The sequence below is a fragment of the Camellia sinensis genome, chromosome 1 (genome assembly GCF_055761805.1).
Source record: "Camellia sinensis isolate YWXY chromosome 1, ASM5576180v1, whole genome shotgun sequence".
Lineage (NCBI taxonomy): Eukaryota > Viridiplantae > Streptophyta > Magnoliopsida > Ericales > Theaceae > Camellia > Camellia sinensis.
In genome coordinates, this window is record NC_138961.1 from 182,667,271 (window position 1) to 182,683,319 (window position 16,049).

The following is a 16,049-nucleotide window of genomic DNA, read 5'->3' on the forward strand; positions in this document are numbered from 1 at the left end:
CTCATCATATCTTCATAACATCTCATTCTCTCTCGGCATCATAGTAGCCGTGATACTGCTCATACTTCTGGACAGCGGAGAGAACATCGTCTTTCTCGATCTTTCCGCCGACGCCGGTGGCGAGATCCAAGGCTCCGGCTTTCGACATCACTCTCCCCAAATAGTCCATAGCAGCTTCTCCACCGGAAAGATACTCCTAACAGCAGCGGAAAAAAGGTGTTTCCCTCAGCCAAACAAGGCTCAATAGCTGTGGTCCTCATCAAAATACGTGTAATTGCTACTCCTGAACTTGGTTTCCCTATCCTTGCTAACAAGCTTCTCAAATGCTTCCGGGCCATGTTCTTCTATGTACTTCTCAGCAGCAGTTAGAATGTCATCTGGCTTACTGAAGATGTCCTTCTTCCTTGGGACATACTAGACGTTAACAGTCTGCTGTGGGTTAAGAAAGAAAGGCCTCAAATAATGCTCATAAACATATGCAGCACCACTGATACTCTTTATGATGGTGGATATTTCAATGCCATTACAACACAGCACCTTGAAATTTATTTTATTTTATTTTCTTATCTCTCTTTCTGACCATTACAACACAGCACCAGCACACTTGTTCCCACCTTTCATCATGGTCTCCACTTTCTTTTTCTTTTTTTATATTTATTTTAATCCATCTTTTTTGAAAACAAAACCAATATCACTTTTTTTAATTCCTTAATTTATTTTAATAACATGAGTGGCCTCTCTTTTCCACCATCTCCCTCTTTTTCTACACAATATTTTTGTACCACCGCCCACTCCATGATTTCCATATTAATATTATTATTATTATTATTATTATTTTCACAAAAAAAAAAAAAAAAAAAAAAAAAAAAAATTCATTCCAGTTGATTTTTCTGCCTTACCACACCTACCATTCGAGTTTGCCAAACACACTTATTTTATTCATGTCAGGATCAACCCCGATCATAATTTTACACGAAAAAAAAAAAAAAAAAAAAAAAAAAAAAAAAAAAAAAAAAAAAACCACCATAACACACCCAACACCCACAGTGAGATTTTTCTTCTCTACTCTGCTGCAGATCTCTTCTTCTTTCCTCCGTCCTGGGCGGCCCTTGACGGTGCTGCCTCCGTGTTTCCTACGCCGCCGAGCACGTTCATTCCTCCATACTCCTCCACTGCAGCATACGGCGGACCTCCAAATCGGAACATCACAGTGGCCTTCCGCTTCAGCTCCTTATTTTCTGCTTTCAGCACACTTATCTCTGCTCGCGCATCCTTATACATGCGTTGGAGCAGAGCCAGCTGGGAATTTAAATGCTGCACCTCATTTGTCCTACTCTGCAGCCGGTTCGACAAATTTGTGACCGCCGTCATGGTTTCCACGCATGACTTCAGAGTATACTGATTAGCCTCAATATCAGTTTGCACCGCCATTTTTTGCTCCACCGACCGCATCGGAAAGTTCAATGGAGCAAAACCAGAGGTGTTTGGTTGAGGTTCACTGGCCACCGCACCAGTTATTTCTCTTGTGGGCTCGTTCAGTTCTGGAAAGAGCGTGAGCAGGTTCTGGGTAGCTGGACGGGAAGAAGAGGCCATGTTTTTGGGTTGCTAAGTGTTTCAGCGAAATAGCAATTTCAGACTGGTAATGTTCGGAAGGGTTGGTGACAGAATGGCAACAAAGTGTTCCACAGTTTCTCTCTCCGCAGAGGCAGAGTTTTTTCAGCGAAGGGTTGGTTTCAGAGGTTTCAGAATGGTATGCCTCAGCCTCAGCCTTCGTCTTGGTTAAATAGCCGAGGCAGCCACGCGTATCGCGCGCCTCTTGCCGCCCGACAAACTGGCACGCCTTTTCATGGCACATCTTTTGACAAAGTGGACACGCCTTTTGATGGCACGCCTTTTGATGAATTGGGCACGCCTTTTGATGGCACGCCTTTTGACAAAATTGGGCACACCTTTTGAGGGTGCAACTTTTTATGGGTCCGACAAGACTCTGTAAACTGTCCCGACATTGATTCCGGTTAGCTCCTTTATGGGTCCGACAAGACTCTGTAAACTGTCCCGACATTGATTCCGGTTAGCTCCTTTATGGGTCCGACAAGACTCTGTAAACTGTCCCGACATTGATTCCGGTTAGCTCCTTTATGGGTCCGACAAGACTCTGTAAACTGTCCCGACATTGATTCCGGTTAGTTTCTACAAGGGTCCAGCAAGACTCCGTAAACTGTCACAACATTGTCTTCTACAACGGTCCGACATGACCACATAAACTGTCTTCTACATCGGTCTGACACCACCATACAGTGTCCTCTACAACGTTATGACACCCCATACAGTGTCTTCACCAACGGTCTGACACGACCATACAGTGTCTCCTATCCTTTTTTATTTTTATGTATTTTCTTGTTTTGTTACTCTCTCCAAACTCAAGTTGGTTAGTTTCTCTCCTCCTTGAGTTTGCGGGGGGCTGTTAGAATTTCCCACATTACCTTCACCTACTCCACTACACACTCCACTTCACCTACCTCTACTCCACTACACACTCCACTTCACCTAACCCACTATCACCTCCACTACACCTACTACCACATTTTCTTCTATATATAGATTGTATAGGAATTGTAATTAATGCATCTTGTAATCTATCAATCAAGACATCAATCAATAATACATAAATTCTTACATTATATCATGTGATAGACAGATGGATCTTAAGCCACCTATTGATTAATGGAATTATCTACGGCCACAATTTTAAGTGGGTGGCTATAGTCGTCAGTAAATCCTTTTTAGGACCATATTACTGGCTTTGTAGCATTTTAGGGCCATACTAAATTTATTTAGTATGAAATGAATGTGAAAATTTATCTTTCAACAATAAAAACACTACAATAATTAAGTACTTTCCCATTAGAAGCTGATGAATTCATTATGTACTCTGCTATAATTCAGAATTTTATTTTATCAAATATTCTATCTTTTTTGGGTTTCTATCTAAGCATATTTTCATCATTCAATCACACAATGAAACGTTGTCTAGGAGTGTTTAGTGTAATTAGGCCAGCACAGACACTTCTATAGAGAAGGCATGTTGTGTCAGACACAAGACACTCCTAAAAAGCATGTCTGACACTTCTTCAACATGTCTTAATTACAAACATAAATTTATAATATCACATACCTTAGAGATACTTCTCAAACACTTGGGCGACACTTCTTGAACCGTCAGAACGTGATCTATGTAATGAATCTTTCATAGTAACAATGTTATTTATTATTTGGAATGCAACTTATTCACTCTAAATCTATTGAAACATTAATAGGATGAATACTTCATGTGCATTTCTATATTATAAAATTGTTTTGCATTCTTTATATTGTAATTGTTACGTGAATGATATTTCGATATTCAAATTCTAGAATATACGACTTTTTAATTTTGATTGGTTTTATGTTGTTTTTTTTTATTACCTTTAAATAAACTATTCATATATTTAAGATATAATAAATTTATAAAAATATAATTTTTTTAGCATGTCCTAAACGTGTTGTGTCTTGAATTTTCTGAAAATCAACGTGTCGGCATGTTTGTGTCTGTGCTACTTAGGGCCTAAAAAATTCAATCAAAAGTAAAATTTGGCATTGAAATCACCATCCATGGTAACACACGGATTTATGTGGAACCCCTAGAAGAGAATGTCCTAAAGGTAAAACCAAGGGCACCGTTTTAGGAATTCAATCCACTATACAATTGATATTACAACTCAACCCTGGACGCACTTCAAACTTACCTCTTGTTTTTAAAAACACCTGTTCAATCTCCACACCAATGCCTCTAAGAAACCTCAGATGTCTCTTAAATGGATTGATCTTTCACAGATTCCTCCAATATCTAAAAGGCAACTCCAATCGCAATTGGCCAACAAGAATGCAAGGATGCTAAGTGAGATGTGCGTGTGGTTTTTCAAAATGCAACTCAGAGAAAGCTTTTCTAAAATAGAGGATCAAATCAATGTAGCTTCCGCGAAATTGTTATAGCCTTGGACTGGCATCAGCATGTATGTAAAGTAAAACTAGGGTAGCCCTATATATATTTCTGCCATAAAATAATTTCTCAAATTCCTCAAAAAATTATGCACTGCCAGAGTTATCCTTCGGGCGGCTATTTTGGAAGTCCAGTACATTATGCATTGCTGATGCAAGCTTCGATCAAGTAGGCTCCAAGGGGACTACACTGGAAGTCCAATGCACTGGCCACTGCTCCAGTGGGTCTCAAGCAGAGTTTTTGGGAGACCTTCCAGGTGCTCACTAGAGCCGGCTTCGAGTGGAGCTCTCAAGCTGTCCAACTCTTGAACCGTTTGATCATCTTTTGAGCGCTCTTTGAGAAGAGCTCGCGGATTATCCATTGCAGTCTATTTTTTCAAGTGGTTAAGAACCAAGTACACAATAGACTGCAATGTAGGCAAACCTAAGACAGTTAAACCAAGAAAAAAGTGTCCAAACTGATGTAACATGCTCAGTAAGAAAAAAAATATATATATATATACCCAATACATAGAGCCAACATTGCATAATCTCTAATGCTCTTCCACTAACAACTGACAGGCACAAAAACTTAAAATCATTTGCCTAAGTTTTGTTTACATAAATTGCCAACAAGCATAACTACAGTAGAGGTCCTCCCTTCAACTAATGGTGCATGTAGGAAGTACTGTGGTACCTTGGGCACTACCCTTCACTTGCTCAATAGAAGGCATAAACTAAAATTTCATGGTTTGATGCAATATGTTTAGAAAGCAAAGATTAAGCACTGATACCAATGCAATCATACACTCAACAGCTTAATGGATGGATATCCAAAAAGTAGCAACATGAAAAATAAGCTTGAAATACAAAACAGAGTATATATAGTAGCTAGGTTTGATAGATTAACTAGAATTGTTTGTACCTTCGACATCAGGCCCCGTGGATGCATAACAAATTGTCAACAGAATGAGAAGTATGAGCCAGGTAAGCTTTAAATTGGCATGCCAGTAGCGAAAGGCTCCAAACCTGTGACTGGATCTAACATCCAAGGAAGCCTCTCTGAGTGATTTTTGGCCATTTTTGGGTAATTCTAGGGAAAGAAAAGATAAAGAAACAAACTTAAATAACAGTTATTACAAAAATAAATATATTAATATTATTAGTACAATAACAAAGAAAGCACACAGAATTATCAAAAGGTTGCAGCATGATGCACGTTTGCAACAATAAGTGAGCTGCATTACATTTGAAGAACAGAAATCAACATGAACCAACCAGGCCTGATATTATCTCATTAGCATATTAAACAATTGTATTCATGAATTTCCAATTATGTTAGATATCATTCAATGTCAAAGCTCAAAATCCTCAGGAATCTGCCAGATAGCCGTATAAGAGCACTCCTGCTATGATACCCTGACCCCTTTTCGCCCAACAATTAATCATTATTTTCCTACTATTGCAATCACAATTAAATTTCATTAGCATGTGAATTGTTGGTACAACATTAGAATCATATTTATTAATTTTTGCATAATTGGGGATTAATGGCACATAGCAAATTTTGAATAATTGTATGGGCATCTTTGTAAGTTTGGGACTTGCGATGCATTTTTGTAAATTTCGCAACATCGGAGACTTGTTTGGATGTTAATACTCATATACTTCACTGTGTATGAGTGAGTGTATATAATAAATACAATTTATATATGTAGAAAACACAGAGGCTTTGTCTGGTAGAAAGTCAGCCTAGGGTGTGAGCAAATGTCAAATTCATATTTCGAGGGTGTTGTCTATCCCATGCTGATCGAAGGAGTGTTTTGGAGTATTAGAAAGGCATTTAATGAGAGAGGTAAAGGTCATGATCTCTCCCATACAGATATACAAACTGTTTGATCGTTCAAACATGTGTCTGTGTTCCTTGTTCACTTAGGATTTTTACATCTATGTATATGTATGAGCCTTGACTTCATTGTTAAGATTACCTGAGTTTGAGAGCATGTAGTATCCTAAGAGAGCTTTTTATAGTCCATAAATTTTCTTTCATATTTTGTGAGAGGGTGGCTAGGTCTGCATATAGGCTTAGTGTTTTGCTTGTTCATTGATTTAGCTTGGAGGATCATGATCGTGTGTGTTGGACGTGGCCCGTGGAAATATGAAGTCAGAGTGGGAGATTGGATAGGCATGGATAGCTTATTGGACTACGGAACTGCTCAGAGTTAGAGTAGGTAGGATCTTCGTCTTTAGGTCTAGGTAAGCTCCGCACTTGCTCTTCGTACACTAGTGGTTTGTTGTTTTTCCATTGTTTTTTTGATTTTAGGTTTTCATATTTATATGGTCGTTTCTCTCTGTATGATTGTTTCTATATATCCGCATATTTTAACTACTTAATTAATTTGGTAAAATCTGGGAAATTTTGTTGAATTAAAATATTCATGTCTGTTTCAACCTCAAGGAGCTGGCTTGGTGGTCAAGGCCCTGGGACTTGGGAGTGTGCTCCGTCCAAGGTCTTAGGTTCGACACTTACTAGGTGCAAACAATTTCTTAGGGCCAATCCATAAAGGGCTTTGTCCTGGCTTTAATTAGGACCCCCTGCAAGTGGGCGGTAGGATTGGTCCCCTGGATTAGTCAGTTAAAACAATGTCTACTTGCATACTCTAACTGAAAACATAATTTTCAAAACTCGCCTCAAATATTTCACCATGCAACCAAAGTTTTAAAAGATTTTAACCCAAATAAAAATTTAAACAAGCAGAACCTTTGATAAACTCACCATCTCCATATCAAATTCCCCACTTAAGGTAAATTATTGTACTTACTTAGGGAGATGCTAATAGGCCCCAACCTTTTAACTTAGGACCTTCACCATTTTTATTTATTTTATTACAAATTTATCCTAACATAAAATACTAGTTTAATCCTAATCTCTAACCTCACAAACCCTAACCGTAACCGTAACCGTAACCCTACCCCACCCACCACCAACACTTGCGGCCACCCTCCCCAACCTCTCTCCGACGAACAAATTAAGATTGTTCGGCCTTTGGTAGCCGAACATTGTAAGGTTGTTCAAAATACTAAGATTGAATGTGATCAATTTCACCAATTTTGTCCCATTCGGTAGACTATAATTGGCCGAACAGGCCCTGGTTATCTGAACAAAATTCAAATACAGAGAAAAAGTAAGGTTTGAAAAAGGTTGTCGGGGTGAGGGAGGGCTGCTGATGGGCGACAGCGGAGGTGCGAAAGGAGGCTGGGGATTGGTGGGGAGGGGCCGGGTGGCAAAGGAGGGTTGGGGAGGGGTGCTAGAGGCGGTGGTGTGGTGGAGGAGGCGGATGGAGGTGGGGTGGTAGTGGAGGGGGTTATCCGGAGAAAAGATTGTGGGGGTCCAAAGAAAAAGATATTTTGGGGACTATGGTGGGGTCAAAGAAAGAGAGGGTGAGGAGCAATTTGGGTGATGGTGGTCCAAAGAAATGGAGGTCCTCAGAAAATAGGCGGGGGCTATTAGCAGCTCCCTATATATATATATATATATATGTTGTAATTTCCCTTAGAACCACTTCGGAATTTTTTTCATAAAGTACATAACTTATTAAGACTAGAAATCGATGAAGACTATTTCAAAACTCCTAGGAAACAAAATATTTGGGCTGATACAATCATACAAGTGTATCAGTTTGGAATGCAAGAACGTAAAAAATAGCAATAATAACTAGTAGAGCCCAAAGAACTACACATCCCAGTTCGTCAAAACCATCAAAATGAAACAAACCCATCAAAGCAAACACTCAAATAATCACACCTAATCATGGTCTGTAAACAATCCGAGATCAAACTACAACTTTCATAGCCATTCATCAAGCAAAGTCAGACATGAACACCCAGAAAAACAATATATCAAACAACTGGTGTGCAATAAAAGGCAGAAACAAACCTGGTGTTCTAGCCATGGGTTTTGAAGCACAAACACAACATGAGTAGAGAAGTAGAAGGGGTTGATAATTATCAACATGGAGACTATCTGAAAAAATCCTGATGGGTTAGTGCAAGGACCCACAAAGCATTCAAGAAAAGGGAAGAAAAAGGGTGAATTGAAATTCTGACAAGGCCTATGGATGGAAGTGTAGAGTGGAGTGGGCAACTTTGTGGGGGTGAGTTGGGGGTGAATGAGAATCCCACTAATCCCAAAATCAAAATGCTCTTTCTTTTGTAACTTTTCTATGCTTTAACCTCAAATTCGGATGCTGGGAAAGGCAATCAATGAAAGATGAGGCTTCTTTTGAGTGATTATAAGGAGGCGAGACCAATTGTGAGTGATTCTTTGTGATAATAGTCACTCTTGGTGGTGAAATGCAATCATGTTGTGACACGTTTGCTAAGAAAAAAATAGTTTGATGCACTTCTTTCAGGCGACTGTGACCCCGATCAACTTCAATATTTTTTTTTATTATTTATTTAATCATTATCCAGGTGATCTAATTATCATATATTTTTTTTTAACTTTTATATGGAAGAAAGCCGCTGGCCTTTAGTTCAAGACCGGATTAAATGGCAATGTTCGACTCGTGAGAGTTTATTATGGGTCTTATTTTAATAATTTGAATTGTTTAATGTATAAAATTTGTTGAGTATTATATGTTTGTAAAAAATTATGTTGATTTGATATCGATAGTAATCTCATCGGATCAGTTTTTGTCAATCGTTAATTTGTTCACTGTCTATTTTTTTTATACAAAATTGATTTGATCACATAACTATCGATATCTGATCAACGTGATTTTTTATAAGCATATAATACTCGACGAGATCTATACATTAAACGGTTCAAATTATTAAAATAAGACCCGTGATGGCTCTCATGGGTCAAACAGCACCGCCCGATCCGACCTCAAACTAGAGGCAAACTGCTTCCTATATCAAATATTTGGTGATGGCTGACAAAATAGTAAGGGAGACTTAGGTATAAATCTTAATAAATAGAATTATTGTTTAATAGGTTTTATAATAATTAATGATATTTTTATTAAATATTATTATAAAAATGTCATAAACTATTAATTTTTAGTGATAGTTTAAAAAATTTGTTATAGAAAAAGGTTATTAATTATAAGTTTTAGCGACAATTTATAAAAATTGTGATAAGAAAAAGTCATTAATTATTAATTTTTAGTGACATGTGCAAAAAATCATCACAAAAAATTATTTTTAGCGATGATTTTATTATGATTTATTTTCAATAGGACTTGATGAGAATTAAATCTAATTATTAAAACGTAGTTTACCAAAATAATAAATGGTTTGTCTCCGATTAAAATTTCAACTGTTTTATTAATCACAATTAATGAACGAAAAGTCTCTTATCAGTAAAAGATTTCAACTGTCAGGTCGAATTGGATTCTTTTATTAATTCTAATTGGTAAGAAATTACTGTTCATTAAATCTAACTAATTAGAAATTTCAAATGTCTGATCCAATACTAGCTATTCCTGAAAAAATAATATATTAGAAAGGATTCTTATTCAAAACAAAGAATCTCTCTCCTTTTTTTTAATTATCAAGCACTAATCTCATATTAAATTACTTCTTTAGAAGCACATAAATGTGATATAAAAGGGCATTTTTGTATTGTAATTGTATATTTTAATTTTTTTTCTTTTTAAATTATTATACAAGTGATGCAAAAGATTTAGGTCAAGTTTGGCATACACAAAATAATCTATTTTTTTATCTTTTTATCTTTTTTTCATCACATCACCTCTCTACTTTTCTGCACATCTTTTTATAAAAAGATAAAAAATACACTTATTTAAGTCATCCCACACAACTTAATATTGAGCTCGCTGTTCCATATTTATTTACTATTGTTTATTCCATATTTAGGGGTTGCTTGGGTGTCCTAAATAAGTGCACTTTTTGTCTTTTTGGACTAAAAACTTGAGGAAGAAAATATGGATGTTTGGGTTAACTTTTTGACTTTTTATGAAAAAATGTGTAATAAAAAATTGTTAAAATTGATTTGTAGGGAAAAATTAGGATTGGGAGTTGTGCAGCCGTAATTGTTGACTTTTGGTGAATAGTGTTAACTTTTTAACTTTTTGAGTAATTTTTTGACTTTTTGACTTTTTTACAATATGCCAAACTTGACCTTAATATAGGGTAATCTTTACGAAGTCTTTGCACATCGAAATTATCACATAGATCCATGATTGTGAATAAATTAAGGGTGGATTTGGAGTTGTCTTTTAATATTTTAGCTTGTTAAATCATTCTTTTAGTTAATGCATTTGGGAAATAATCCTCACTAAGCTCTCTTTTGAGAAGTGGGTTATAATTCATTTTTCAGATTATAACCCACTTCCATCTCTCACAAAAAACTGATTATAATCAATTTTTAATTAACTTTTAACTAAAAAGTTGATTATAACAATTTTTCCAAAATAACCCTAAGTGAGGAATTAGATAAGGATAAGTTACATTATGCAGTAAATAAAACTTAAATTCAAATATCACACATAATAAGAGTTTGCGTTATAACAACTCCTAAAATTGCTATTACATCATGTAATTGTCAAAAAATACACCACCCAACGGGCTAGCCCTTATATGATATGAAGCATGCAAATTCTTATTCCTTTTTTTTTATTATTATATTTTTTAAAAAATAGTTCAGAATTATCCCAAAATAACTTTTAATAATAATAGAAGAAATCTCACCAATCTTTACTACAAATATCATTGAATTTGAGTAAAACTATGATTATTAAAAAACAGATAACTAAGTTGGTTTATCTTTAATTGACCAACAATGTGATTCTTCATTGATTGTAGACCATTTTGATGGAAGAATTAAAATTAGTTTTAATCCCTTTACATTAACTTTAAATTTTAAATATAATTTCATGTAAAACATGGAAAGTTCTGTATGCTTTGGGAGTTCTAGAAAGGTTATTGGGAACTGGAAGTGCAAGGATTCCAACAAAAATCAAAACCATTGCCACTGGTGATGGTGATTGGGTGATATGAAATAAAGAAAGAAAGGTGTACCCGGGTGATGGCTCTACTTGAAATGGTATTTGGTTCCAAAAGTGCATGACAAATAGGGAACCATCTATCCTATGTGCATGTAAGTTGCCCACTCGTTTGCTTGGAAAATTCTAGGATAGATTACACTGATCACTTGGGGATGGGAAAAAATTAGTAAATCATAAAATTTTAATATAATTGCATTAATTTTTTTGATAAATAAAATTATTACAAATGGTATGAAAATATAAAGATGAATAAAGTAAAATCAATATTTCAATATAAAAGACATGATAATATTATTTTTTTATGCATAAAACTAACGAATTATTTATGAAAAGGTACTAAATGGCGTGTTAATTAAAACTTAAGGAAGCTCAATGTAATTATATAAAAAATGCGAGGCTTATTTTTTCTAAACTTTACGAGATGTCAATATAATTTACCAAAAGTTTATATTATGGGGAAAATGTATACCTAAGTTGAATTTTTATTAGTTGAAATAGTATGCCCTACTATTTTTGTGTCTCTATTTAGGAGACCACATGGCAAATATCTTGATATAAATGGCCTGGAGTAGTGCTCCTGGAAAACCAAATAACTTAATTGTTTGCCATCACTAGCTACTACATTTAAGAGAGAAATTAGGATAGATTACGCTCACCTTGTGATATTTGAAAAAAAAAAAAATACAAATAGTTCACTACAGGAAAATGAGGATTCAATGGCGTTTAATTAACGGCGTTTAATTAAACGTCACCTTTTTTTATAATTAACGGCATTTTTTAAACGTCGCCTTTGTTGTTAGATAAAACGGTACCGTTTTGTAGATAGAAGACGTTTAAAAAACGCCTCAAACCTCTCTCTTCACACCCTCTTCCCTGTCTCCCTTCACACCCATTCTATCTCTCTCAGTTTTTATTTTGAAAACCTATTTTGAGCACCGCCGTCTCCTTCTCACTCAAATCTCTCTCGATTCTTCTTCGATTCTTCTTCAGTTCGATGATTCATCTCGGGATTGCGGTTTCGAAGTTCGATTTTGAGCGTAGATCCGTGATTCATCTCCATGGATTTGGAACTCTTCGTCTTCTTCGATCAGAGGTTAGTTGCTCTCTCTTTCTCTCACTCAAATCTCTCTCGATTCTTCTTCAGTTCAGTGATTCTTCTTCGATTCTTCTTCAGTTCGGTGATTCATCTCGGATTGCGATTTCGAAGTTTAATTTTGAGCATAGCTCCGTGATTTATCTCTGTGGATTTGGAGCTCTTTGTCTTCTTCGATCAGAGGTTAGTTGCTCTCTCTTTCTCTCACTCAAATCTCTCTCGATTCTTCTTCAGTTCAGTGATTCTTCTTCGTTTAATTAACCACATTTAGAAAGGTTAGTTGCTCTCTCTTTGAATGGTTTTGATATCCTTTATGCTTGTTCAACATGGCTATTATATATAATAGACGAAATCCTAATCGTAGCCCAAGGATTAGAATAAAAAAAAGGGAAAAATTATTGGCGAATAAAAGCTAGTCCTAAATTTGACTAAATTTTATGCTTGACCTCGTCAATATATGTAATTTTCAGGTACTCAAAGAGAGTTTTAAGATTTATTGTGCAATTAATGATGGAATCATCAATCTGGTTGATAAGGTGAATTGCCTTTATTTTCTTGCAATATTTCCAACTTTAACATGGTATTAGGTGGAGCTTTTCGCTTGCTTAGACTTTATGCTTTAGTTTTTTATTTTTTATTTTTTTTATTTGTTTTTTATTTTTATTTCTATTTTTTTTTCCAGTTTTTTGAGATGCCAAGACATGAAGCAATGAAAGCCTTAGATATATATAAACGATCTGGCCAACAGGTGATGTTTGCATTGATTTTTGTTTGAATCATCACTTTTCAAAACTATCTTCTGTATTTTGTCAAATTAAAATGGGATGGATCTGAAGTTTAGACTCTGGACTCGGTTTTAATCATTCAGATTCAAGTTTTAGTGGTTAAAAAGTAGGTGTTTACTGCAGGCTGGAAGCAGATTGAATTTTTAAAATGCCTTTTCCATTATTGTCTCACCAATTTGAATAGTCTAATAATTTTCCTTGGAAGTTGTTTTTTTCACACATTTTAAGTGATATATCTAGGGAACTGAACTATGCCTTTTTAGTTCATTAGTAACCGTTTACAATGTGATCTACAGCTGTAGAATGTTAAGAATATTAAATCTGATGGCATTGATATGTAATATATTATTAACAAGGTCTTTACTTTTCTCTTTTTTGTTCTTGCGCTGGTGGGTCTAGATTGTTAAAGTAACATCAATATCCTGTTGAGTAATTCTTATTAAATGTGATGCTGTCAAGTCTTGAATTAAGTCAATATCCTGTTGAGTAATTCTTATTAACATTCAGAGGAAGCACCTATTTGAGGACCCATGAGCTTTAAACTGATTATCTCAATGCCATCATTTGATTTTTGTTGTAGGAAACAAAAATGGGCTTCTATTGCCTCACACCACCACCGACCAAGGTAATGCTGTGACAAACATTTTGTTATTCTAAGTAGGATTACATTTTTATGTTGCTCTTAGTTATCATGGATATTCTTGTGTTTCTTAGAATTTTATTTGATCAAATCTTTCCTTTTTAATTCCACTTGATGCTACTGGGTGAAAATTGCGTCCATGTATAAGGAAAATGATTGCATAGCTATCCTCATTTTGGAACATTAAAATCTCATATAATATATCATAGAATGATAAAATATTCTTTCAAAATTCAAGGTATGAAGGTGTTTTGGTGTTGTTTCGATATGGTTGATCCTTTGTGGTGAAACAGAGTGTGATAGCTAAATGATATTGTTGTTTTTAATTTTTAATTTTTTTTCCCCCAATTTTCTTGCTTTAGAAGAAGGCAAACAAAACCTTTCTTGTCCAAGAGGAGATACGTTAAAGGGTTTTAATGATTTGAGTGATATTTGCTTTGTTATTGGCTGCAAAGTAATCCTATACTTTTTAGTGGTCTGTCAAGCAGTTACTCATTCAGTTGAAACAACTTTGTTTAAGCCATAATCCCTGAGTTATGTTACAGAATTTTATGCTTTTTCTTTTTTGCTTCCAAGAAAATATCATTGGGCTTACTTTGGAAAAATAATTTACAAGAGAAAAGCAGGAAATGAGCAGAGAAAATATCATTAAAGGTTCTCCTATAGTTGTGGCAATATGAACCAGATAATGAAGTTCTTTAGCATGCCCCTCCTGCATGGTGTGCTTGTTTGTAGAATTTATCCCCGCCCTCGCTCTCTCTCTTTCTCATTGAATACTAGTTGCTATCTTAGTTGTTTTTTGTGATTGAATTGAAGGAAGAGATTATTTTTGCAGCAATGAAGCGACTCGAAGACCTGGGTGCCTCGTCTTTTATTCTTGATCTTAGAGATAATCTGGGTGGACTAGTTCAGGTTTGTTTGATATCTTACATTCTCCATTTGTCAATGTATATATATATATATATATATATCCAAGTTGGACATTTTTATTATTTCATCTATTGCAGAAGGTTAAATTCATGATGCCAAAGAAAAATTGTCTTTGTTATATTGGTTACCATCAGTGCAATCTTAATGGATAACAGATAATTTGAATCGATTTCTTAGAGCATTGTAATTTTCTTTCTTTATTTCTTCTCCTTTGTTCTCATTGAGCCATGATTAGATTTTATTTTATGTTATTTCTTGGACATAATTTTTAGTTGCTCTTGTTATCCTTGAATCAGGAGTTATACCCATTCATACCTTTTAGAATAACACTTCCTACCTATATATGTGTTCAAAGTTCATATTTATCATAAAAAAAAAGAAAAAGAAAAAAAGAAGAGGAATGAAAAAACCGTTTGGAGTTGAGGAGAAAAAGCTATTTGTGTATCTTATGAGCAAAGGAAAAATTGATTTGCTTCACTAGTTAGCTGATTTTTTCCCCCACTAATTTTCAAATGCTTTTAAACTATGTTTTTAATTTTTTCGGTTCTGTCCATGGAGTTTAATGTGATTGAGTGTTTAAAATTTGTAAATTTGATTGTTTTGCTTATTTCAGGCTGGGATTGAAATTGCTAAGCTCTTTCTAAACCAGGGGGAGACGGTATGTGAATCTAATCAATCAATGTCATTGAAATTGTAAAATCCATATTTTGATAAATCTCCCTCCATCTCTCTCAAGAGAGTTCTTAATTCTTTTGTGTGCTGGCATTTGTCCATTGATGTTATCATCAATTCCAAAATTGCTGGTTGTTTGTCATTGATTTAAAATGAATCTCATGACATAATAAATGATCATATCTTCTTTATTTTGAGATGATCCAATATTACGGGTTTCTCATATATGTACTTATATCTAGAAACTTGAGGTGCTTTCTTAGGGTTGTGGTCTTATGGGCAGGTGATCTATGCCATTGGAAGGGATCCCCAGTACCAAAAAAACATTATTGCAGAAACTGCACTTCTAATTACAGCTCCTGTCATTGTATGTATGCCTTCCTAATAACTACATATACTTCTATTGGGTTTTTGAAGTGAATTTATATGTATGATTTGCACTGTGGAAATTTATGGAATTCTCTCAAGTCAGTAGCGTGACTGTCAATTTAGAACCAACTTGTTGACTATAAACAGGGATTTGGACACAAATGATTTTTGGCATATCCTGTGAACTATATAAGATGTGATCTTTCTAAAGCTGGGATGCTTAATGCAGTACAATATGAATTGCTATTGTTCATCCTTCATGCAGAAAACCTTGGGGTTGTAATTGGATCATGGATTCGGAGAGGAAATTTTCTATGGAAAAGGAAAATTGAAGGGAAAAATAAATGAAATTGAAGTTAATTTTCTTCTCACTTCTCTTCTCTTTTCCTTTCCTCTGCAAATCTCTCATCAAATCCATGATCCAAACACAACCTAACTGCTTAAATGGCCTTACTGAATTATTGGGTTTGTTGAATTTCTGACTGGGTAGAAGTGAGTAGAACAAACTA

At 35.1% G+C, this 16,049-nt stretch overlaps 2 protein-coding genes across 7 annotated transcripts in view; one reads left to right on the forward strand and one right to left on the reverse strand.

Annotated features, from left to right (window-relative positions):
* LOC114320153 (Leucine-rich repeat protein kinase family protein) overlaps positions 1-8,465 on the reverse strand; it is a 45,376-nt gene extending 36,911 nt beyond the window's left edge. For all 6 annotated transcript variants that reach the window (XM_082889999.1, XM_082889994.1, XM_082889989.1 and 3 more), the window contains exons 1-2: positions 7,955-8,465; positions 4,943-5,110 (exon numbers count right to left, since the gene is read on the reverse strand). In XM_082889999.1, coding sequence (XP_082746125.1) covers positions 4,943-5,110; positions 7,955-7,970 — 184 coding nt within the window. In that variant the 5' untranslated portion in view covers positions 7,971-8,465. The remainder of the gene's footprint in view (positions 1-4,942; positions 5,111-7,954) is intronic.
* Positions 8,466-12,020: 3,555 nt separating this feature from the next.
* Positions 12,021-15,749, forward strand: LOC145790414 (putative clathrin assembly protein At5g57200). The gene is made up of 7 exons (XM_082868170.1): positions 12,021-12,144; positions 12,615-12,680; positions 12,827-12,892; positions 13,510-13,554; positions 14,405-14,481; positions 15,113-15,157; positions 15,455-15,749. The coding sequence occupies exons 1-5, from the start codon at positions 12,046-12,048 to the stop codon at positions 14,408-14,410; spliced, it is 282 nt and encodes a 93-aa protein (XP_082724296.1). The 5' UTR covers positions 12,021-12,045; the 3' UTR covers positions 14,411-14,481; positions 15,113-15,157; positions 15,455-15,749.
* The last annotated feature ends 300 nt before the right edge of the window (positions 15,750-16,049 follow it).

Coding starts and splice junctions, on each gene's coding strand:
- LOC145790414 (XM_082868170.1), top strand. CDS start 12,046: ATGATTCATCTCGGGATTGCGGTTTCGAAGTTCGATTTTGAGCGTAGA. Junction 12,145..12,614: donor TTCGTCTTCTTCGATCAGAG/GTTAGTTGCTCT, acceptor TGTAATTTTCAG/GTACTCAAAGAGAGTTTTAA. Junction 12,893..13,509: donor ATAAACGATCTGGCCAACAG/GTGATGTTTGCA, acceptor TTTTTGTTGTAG/GAAACAAAAATGGGCTTCTA.